This window comes from Hordeum vulgare, chromosome 6H (genome assembly GCF_904849725.1).
Source record: "Hordeum vulgare subsp. vulgare chromosome 6H, MorexV3_pseudomolecules_assembly, whole genome shotgun sequence".
Classification (NCBI taxonomy): Eukaryota; Viridiplantae; Streptophyta; class Magnoliopsida; order Poales; family Poaceae; genus Hordeum; species Hordeum vulgare.
In genome coordinates, this window is record NC_058523.1 from 461,911,422 (window position 1) to 461,919,680 (window position 8,259).

Here is an 8,259-nt window from a genome sequence, read left to right on the forward strand (position 1 = left end):
CCCTCTTGGGCCGCCCGCCCCTCCTAGAGTTTCCTAGGGTGGCCGGACAGCCCTCCCCCTCCTCCTATATATACCCAAGGGTTTTGGGGCTGCAACACATAAGTTTTTCATCCACCTCGGCGCAGCCCTGCCCTCTCTCTTGCTCCTCCTCCGCAGTGCTTGGCCAAGCTCCACCGCCACCACGCCGTCGTGCTGCCGGAGCTCTCCAACAACTTCCCCTCTCCCCTTGCTGGTCCAAGGTAGAGGAAACGTCACCGGGCTGCACGTGTGTTGAACGCGGAGGCGCCGTTGTTCGACGCTTTGGGTCCCATCTACCGCGATCTGAATCGCTGCGAGTACGACCCCATCACCCCCGTTCATAGTAACGCTTCCTCTTAGCGATCTTCAAAGGTATGAAGATGCTCTACCCCTTGCTCGTTGCTAGCATCTCCTAGATTGATCTTGGTGTTTCGTAGGAAATTTTTTGAATTTCTCCCTCGAGCCCCAACACAACATGTGCCGCAATACCAAGTGCAATCTTTCTCAGAGCAGTCGTGCACTTCTGCTTGACAGAGAAAGATAGTTGACTGTAACAATTCCTTGTAAGCTTGAAAGTAGTCATCATGTGTTGCCACTTCATCCACAATGCGTAAAAACAATGGTTTTCGCATGCAAAACAACAACATAACCATGGATCATTCGAGAAAGTTGGGTCCGGAGTAAAGTAGTCCTTCTGCAGTAGCTTTGCTCCGGATACCCTATCTCAGTTGATGAGTCTTCTTCCTTTGATTGAGCCCTTAAAATTGAGAATATGCTCCACTTGTCGGTCCATTTCCTCTTGCATGCTCATAACCATGATCATGTCCACTACTTCGTGTGAATCCGACGAATCAAAGAACTGATCTTCAATCATTTGATCAAGCTCCGTTGGCCCATACTCCTTGCCGGACGAAGCATCGGAATGCATCATTGTTCCTAAAAAATCACAAAACATTCGGTCAAACAATGTGTCGAACACATCCAGCGCAAGGCGGAGCCACAGAGTTTCTGGATGTACCAAGGTGTCTTCCGGGCCGATGACGACGTCCCTCGTGACGAGGACGGGACATAAGATTGCTTTGTCGGAGCTGACGAGGCAAAGGCTAGGAACGACTGCGGAGGCGTGCGCGGCGGCGAAGCTGCGAGACGGACGGCGCGAAGGGAGGAAAAAGAGAGGAAAGAGCGTCGATTTTGTGCAATTTACGATGGGTTCAGACTGTTGGGTCCGACGTGACAGACATGTCCGGGCGCCCCATATCCGTCCTACATTTGGGCTCGGTATGAGTGGCGTCGGTCAGCCCGAGTGTTTGGGTCCCGTTTGAGACACCTGATTGGATCGAAATTTCATAACCGGTCAGTGACGAGACGGTCGGCGTTTGAGACGGGTACGAAGAATCATGTTGGTTGTAGATGCTCTTTGAGGGTTGTTGTTGGAGATGCTCGGACGAACGAGTGCGCGCCCACGTCTGCGGCATCTTTCACAACAAGTGGACCGAGGTCCCAACGAACAATGCTACACGTACAGGAGTTTTACACGAGTTTTACGGGCTGAGCTAAGGTGGAATGTATTGATTGGTGATCAAGATGAAGCGGGCCCCACCCAAGAATCAGGGGAGGAGATTAGTGAGGAGAAAAATCAGTCCGTAAAACTCCTGTAAAAAGTTCCCGTACGTGTAGCATTTTTGGGTCCCAACGGTCGCAGCAAGTCATCAGTCAATCGTCTCCACGCGTAACCTGTCGTCGGGGCAGCTGGTGCAACCCAAAAGCGCCCGTAGGCGTAGGGTCCGGCATCTCGTCGTGGAATAACCGCATTTTCCAACCCCAGCATCCTCCCCGTCGCACCCTCACACCACTCTTTAGTCAATAACAATACGGGCACGCGATGTAGAACGGCACTCTAGTTATTTCGCTTGCAAACTTGAACATCGTGAGCTCCGTTTAACCACGTGCTCAGAGAAGTACGTGGTCACCACGGTCCACAGCAGCAATCTCTCGCTTGAAGCCTCAGATCACGGCGCGGCGATCGACCAGTCTTCTGTCTGAAAACTCCAACCCCAGGTCCGGCTCCGGCCTCAGATTCCACACGTTCCATTCCGCCCGTACGCCGGCCACACGTCCAATCCCACGACCTGAGACGCGTCCGTCGTCGTGAACCCGTCAAGCAAAGGCCGATCTTGTACACACGCATACGACCTACGTCCCCGATCATCATCATCATCATCATCATCACCACACGAACCTAATCAAGAGCAGCAGGTTTGGGTCCGTTGCAAAAGCAGCAGCATCTGGGTTGCCATCAGCATTCAGCAAGACTCGGCCAATGCTGCCGTTACATACGTACAAATTACAGATGCACCATTAGTAGTAAAAGGTAAATGCAACTTGTGTACGCAGCCGGCCCCATCACCCTGTACAGCGCCACCACACCCCGCATCACCACATGAGCTGCTTGGCCCCTCTCTTCTTGACGACGGCGTCGAAGCGGCCGTCGACCATGCTGATCTGGTCCATGAGGGACCGCCGGATGTGGCCCGGCGGCGTCTCGGTGATGCCCTCCAGGTACACGTCGGAGGAGAGGTCGAACTTGAGGGTGGCCATGGGCGTGTTGGGCTTCTTGATCAGGTCGTCCTCCAGCATGATCTCCGCCACCCGGGACAGGATGCTGAACGCCACCCCGACGAGCACCCTCGAGTAGGCCTCCACGATGCCGTGCCCCACGTCCTGCACCGTCCAACAATCTCTGTTTCTCAGAAAAATGCACAAGCAAGCAATCCGTTTCACCGGCATGTTGTTGTGTCATGACGACGGAACTTGTTACCTCGTTGTACTGGACCTTCACCACGTCTATGAACGTTGGAGGCAGGTTGGGGAATCTGGATTTCAGAAGCTGGATGAGGGTCTCGACCCTTTCGATGCACGCCGACATCTTCTCCAGCTCCGACGAGTTGTCCTTCATGAAGTTCCAGGAATGCCGGCCTGGAGACCTCTTGCATTTCTCCTCCGAGATCCTTTGGTTCCACGCAAAAAGCGCGCCTTCTAACCGGTTCATGGTCTCGAGCACGCTATGCTCGGTTTTTAGACTCAGAGAAACAAAGATTTCTTCGATAGGAATATAGTCTGTCGTTATAGCATGGTACAGGTCTTCACCCAAGCTAGATCTGCCAGACTGCAAGCCCAATCAAGTATTCATTACGACCAGCAATTATAACTTGGTAAAATGGAAGTATGAAGCTTACAGAAAGATTTTTTGCCAAGGGTCGGTAAATTGTGAGTAAGTAGAATTTGTATACTTGCCTTTGGAAGGGCGTCCATAACAGCCATGGGAATAGGGATCTGATGCAGGACTTGTTCGTTGATAGACTTTGCAGCTTTGAGGATTTGATGAACAAGTTTAGCCTGAAACACAATCCTTTTTCTCTGGAACTGAGATAGCCCTTGTTCAGGGACACAAGGGGATGGGAGCCACCACTTTTTGGTCTGTCTTTGACCATTATTTTTGCCCCGGCCACCTGATCGGCTACCACTCTCCACGTACCAATACTCTGTGTCCACCATCGAGTCCAGAACTTCCTGCATATTTGGTTGCATATGCCATTTGTAAATCCCAACTGTCGCAAACACACATAATTTGCGGGATATAAAATATTTGTTATGGCTGAATTGATGTTATTTTAGAAGAGATGAAAACTATGTTAGATCTGCATATCCATACAGTGCTCGCTATCAAAGATATTTTAAGAGATGAAAACACAGTGGCAACATACAATTAGCATGGAATCAAGCTTCTGTAGAGCAGGAAGGTTCACATGAACATCTGAACGGGCCTTCGGGGTCATAATCTGCATCAAGCAACGGAACAAAAGAGTGTTTACATCTCAGATAAACTTCATGCAAACAAAGAACAATCAATTCAGTTGCTCATTAGTCATTACCTCAAACATGCACCCATCTGCTCCGTTTTGCTTTGTGGGTACCAGCTCGACCATGTAAGTCGTCGGAGAAAGCAACCAGTCCATTTCCTTCCGCCACCTGATCTTTTTTTCCTCACACAGTGGTTCCAACTTCCACAACTCTCCAAAAATAGTGGCTGCCATGGAGAACACTCATTTTAGTGATAATGACGTATAAAATGGAAAACCGAATTAGGCAGCTTGTAAAGTTCAGTGTACCTGAGAGATTGGTTATGCCATTGGACAAGGCCAGAGCAGCGCAAACTCCCCTGGCACCTCCAGAAACGTCATCGCCAAGCAGTAGCTTTGCAAACTTCTCCTTCATGGTTTCAATATCAGCAGCACTCAGCGTATATGTGATCGGATTCTTCCCTTTGACAGGGAGTAGATGGATAGCATCGAGTGTATCCAACTCATAAAGCGAATGCTCCTCCTGCTTGCTCAATGGAAGGCATTGGGAAGAGAAGGAAGAACCATCAACATCTTTGCTGGAGGAGCAACTTGAAACTTCATCTTCAAGGGAGTCAGCGGTGACACAGCCATCCGCCCCTGTCGTTGCGCTAACACCACTCTCCTCGTCATATGAGGAACTATTGAAAATGCAGCTCTCGAGGCCATTGTATGTCGTCACCTCTGCACCAATGGATATTTTTCAATTTATTTGCACCAACATAAAACAGCACAACAAAATAGATTAAGAAGGCAGCCTAAAATTGTTTGGTCAGATGCCACGGCAAAATGGCACCTGAGCTCAGGATATATGAAAACAGGATATACAACTGCTATGACATTCTTTGGATCGTTGAACTTATGCATGAGCATATATGCACCTTATTAGCTACACTTTTGCTTCGGTACAACCCCCTCCCTCACAAAACGTATAAAGGAGAATGTATACCCACCTCGTATTGTACACTATAGGCCGTCATACGTATACTATATGAGGTGGATATACGTACGGCGGCCTATAGTGTACAATAAGAGGTGGATATACATTTTCCTTTATATGTTTTGTGGGGGAGGGGGGTTGTACCGAAGCAAAAGTGTAGCTAGATTGCCTATTATCCAGAAACTATTATGGACACTTGACTTCATCCAGTGACCTACGGCCCCGCAAACCGTGGTAGAAAGATTGTCACGAGGTGTACACAGAGCCTGCATATGCTCCCCACATGCTCATCGACAAGTTATCCTGCCGTTACGCATTGTGGTACCAGCCAAGTCGCCGTAGGCCCTGTGCTCCTCCCTCTACCTGCCCTGCTGCATCTCAAAAGCAGCGTGCGTGCCACCACGTTAGCCCTTTTTTTGCCCCCAAAGTCAATGGACGCACAGAGACGCCGCACTTGGCGTTGCTGGGAACGGCCGGGGCCCACACACAGAGCCCAGCTCCGCTCCACTCCCCTCTTGTTATAGTGAGTACTGTATAAACAACTCTACCTCTACCGGAAGCTAGAGAAAAATATACAGGAGGACGCCGAAAAGGGACCAAAAAGTAGCCGGAGAAAAGAGAAATCTTCACGGGTTCGAAGTAGGCCGGCGCTGTCGATGGTAGCCGGCGGCAGGCAGCCCGAACGGAAACGTCGGTGATTAATGGCAACCATACTGTAACCTGAGTTGGAGTACCAGCGTTGCATTGCCAGGGGACGATGAATGCCGTTGCCAGGGGAGAAGATCATAAACTAGTACTACTACTGCTGCTGCCGTCTCCAGTTGCCGTGTCTCTCGTGGCCGGTGATCCCCCATTTACTCCCACGTCGCACTGCAGGGTGTGGCAGCGTCCCTCTGATGAGAAAGCACGCGCGCAGGGCAGGTGGACGCGGTGAGCAGTGGCTGGCGGCTGGCGCAGGGCGTGGCCTCTCCGTTCCGAATGAAGGTACCGCTCGGAGTTATCGCTGATCATCTCCTCTCTACCAGGCGTCCCCGGCGGCTTTGATTTGAGCAGGTGAAAGGGCTGTTAAATAACAGCTCCTAATTTCTGAATGTCGGATTTGGGACCTCCTGATGCAGCACGGCAGGGCGCCCGCGGTTTGCAGACACGGCAGGGCATCCAACAGCTAGCAACTATACTCATGCACTTGATGAGGTTAATATGGTAACCAAGATACGAACGGACATAATAAACTGCCTCAAAGGGACAATGGGGCGCCAATACAGGACCAAGAAAGAACACCACATGAACAGATCAAAACTTGAACAAAAAATGGTACTACACTCCCGTCTCCCGGGAAGGAAGGAAGGAAGGAAGAGGGAGGGATAGGGGTATGTGCTTACTTTCCGGCTCTTGGTCCATGTCGACGCTGAAATCCTGCGGCCGCCGCCGGCAGCACGCCAGCGTCTTCATCCTCATCTTCCTCCTCCCCGACAGGCGCCCGCCACCCGCACAATCAGTGGAACCCGAACCTGAAACCCCAGAGAGACGACGTCACAACGGGCAGCAGAGCCGGACGAATACCAATCTCAAAACCAACTAGTAAATGCGCTGCTGCATGCAATAAAACGCGGGGAGCCGTACGCGGCGGCGATTGGAGGCGAGGCGACCGGCGAACAGCAAGAGAAGAAGGAGGCGGGCTCCCGTCAGTACGGCCGCAGATTTTAATCCCCTCGCCCCTCCCTCCCTTTAATTTGTTTACCGCGACGCGCCACCTCCCTCTCACGAACGATCGCGCCTTTTCAGATGCTGCTACTGGATAATGATTGACGCATCAGCAGCAGTGCGCAAAGGCAAAAGCGAAAAAGAAAGAAAGAAAGAATTACTACTATGCTATGCTCGCCTGGCGGAGGAGCAAATCTAGCAGCGAGGATATGCGGGAATGGGAAGCATTGACGGCGCGATATTGCGCGTGCATTTACTGGTTTACTAATCGGAGGCGTCGGGCTGATGCAAATCCGTGGTGCATCTTTCCTGTCCGGACGGGGATTAATGGGCGCACAACGGAAACGGAGGGCGATGGATACGGCTGGTGGTGACGCGTCAGGGGGAGGGCTCGCCGGTCGAGGCCTGGCGGCCGTGCGGGCGGTGGTGGTGGTGCGGAGGGGCGTCGGGACTTTGAACTTTGAATTTTGAACTGGGACGGTGGATGGGAAAGAAACGGGATTCACGAGGACATGGGCTGTGGTACTAGGCTTTCTGTTGTGAGCTGAGCTTCGCTATGCTACGCTAGCTTTTAGTGCGGGACGACGACTGTGGGACGGAAAGCGACGACGACCTGAGGAAAAAAAGATGTGTGGGGGCGAGGTGGTGAAAAGAGGTGAGGTGAAAACTGAAAAGGCCCCGGGGTTTGTTGGCTCGCGGCTTTTCCTCCCCGGCGTTGGTGCCGCGCCGCGGAGCAGCGGGCTGATGACGACCTGACGACGGCCTCTCGTCTCGCGAGAACGGTGCCGTGGTGACAGCTTTTTTCATGGCGATGGAGATGGAGATAGAACGGAGCAGGAATAAGGTTCGAGGGGGGAGGGTTGGAGCTCGAGTCGCGCCGGCATTTCAAAGGGGCCAAGTTGTTGCGAAATGTAGAGGGGAGGGGAGCGGCGGTACCTTTGCGGCTGCGTCGGGAGCCAAGAAGTCAGCGGCCCGAGCGCTCCGGCATGGATCTGCGGCCGGGGAAACGAGGGGCGAGTCGTGGTGAGGAAGAGGGCCTCGATCGAGAAGGAAACCATGAGCGAATGGAAATAAGACTAGCTGCCTGACTGGGCACGAGCTTACCAGTGTGCTGGTGGTCCGAGCGGAGGGCGGGCACGCCGGCCTCGAGCGTGAAGAGACGGAGGAAGAAGGGGAGGGACGGAGTGTGTCTCTGTGTGTGAAGGGGGGCTGGGGTAGTGGTGGTGGTGGTACTCTGTGCGTGTGTGTGTGTGTCTGACTATGGAGATGTGTTTGCGATAGAGAGATAATAAATGCGGCAAGAAGGGAGAAAAGAACAGAAAGCGGAGCGAAACCAGGAAGCCAGGCATGGCATGTGAGCGTGCAGGTGCCGGATCAAATATACTACTCCCGCGACCACACCATCAACTCAACGGCCTCCCTCCTCCTGGGATTTGCTCCGTACCACCGCTAACTCGGGATGGAAACGGGCCGACCCGGCACTCCCCTTAGAACAAAGCTAGCAAACCCCGCATCCCGCCGGTCCGTAAAATGCGTTTATAGTTCGTGCAAAATCTTTTTTGCCGGTCGGTGCGGGCTCACATGAATGCAGATCCTTTAAACGGATTCGTAAAAAAAAATATTTGCGAAATATGTTTTTTTACGTATCGGTTTCTGCGGGTTCTGCTCGGCTCCACCGAGACGACCCGCAAACAGAAA

At 52.3% G+C, this 8,259-nt stretch overlaps 1 protein-coding gene across 3 annotated transcripts; it reads right to left on the reverse strand.

The window, feature by feature from the left end:
• Window positions 1–2,275: 2,275 nt before the first annotated feature.
• Window positions 2,276–7,893, reverse strand: LOC123401430 (rop guanine nucleotide exchange factor 14). Of its 3 annotated transcripts, none has more exons than XM_045095239.1 (9): window positions 7,666–7,893; window positions 7,498–7,553; window positions 6,240–6,368; window positions 4,188–4,601; window positions 3,951–4,105; window positions 3,783–3,857; window positions 3,313–3,588; window positions 2,837–3,184; window positions 2,276–2,739 (listed from the first exon to the last, which is right to left on the reverse strand). In XM_045095239.1, the coding sequence occupies exons 3-9, from the start codon at window positions 6,313–6,315 to the stop codon at window positions 2,452–2,454; spliced, it is 1,632 nt and encodes a 543-aa protein (XP_044951174.1). In that variant the 5' UTR covers window positions 6,316–6,368; window positions 7,498–7,553; window positions 7,666–7,893; the 3' UTR covers window positions 2,276–2,451. The 3 variants fall into 3 exon arrangements, with proteins under 3 accessions (XP_044951174.1, XP_044951176.1, XP_044951175.1); XM_045095241.1 differs by lacking the exons at window positions 7,498–7,553; window positions 7,666–7,893 and adding exons at window positions 6,481–6,651; window positions 6,740–7,092; XM_045095240.1 differs by lacking the exon at window positions 7,498–7,553.
• Between the last annotated feature and the right edge of the window lie 366 nt (window positions 7,894–8,259).

Excerpts from the sequence above, each read along its gene's own strand:
- LOC123401430 (XM_045095240.1), bottom strand. The coding sequence starts at position 6,315 with ATGAGGATGAAGACGCTGGCGTGCTGCCGGCGGCGGCCGCAGGATTTC. Across the intron at positions 4,602-6,239 it reads CATGGACCAAGAGCCGGAAA|AGGTGACGACATACAATGGC; the intron begins GTAAGCACATAC and ends CCATTGGTGCAG. Across the intron at positions 2,740-2,836 it reads TGAAGGTCCAGTACAACGAG|GACGTGGGGCACGGCATCGT; the intron begins GTAACAAGTTCC and ends TGGACGGTGCAG.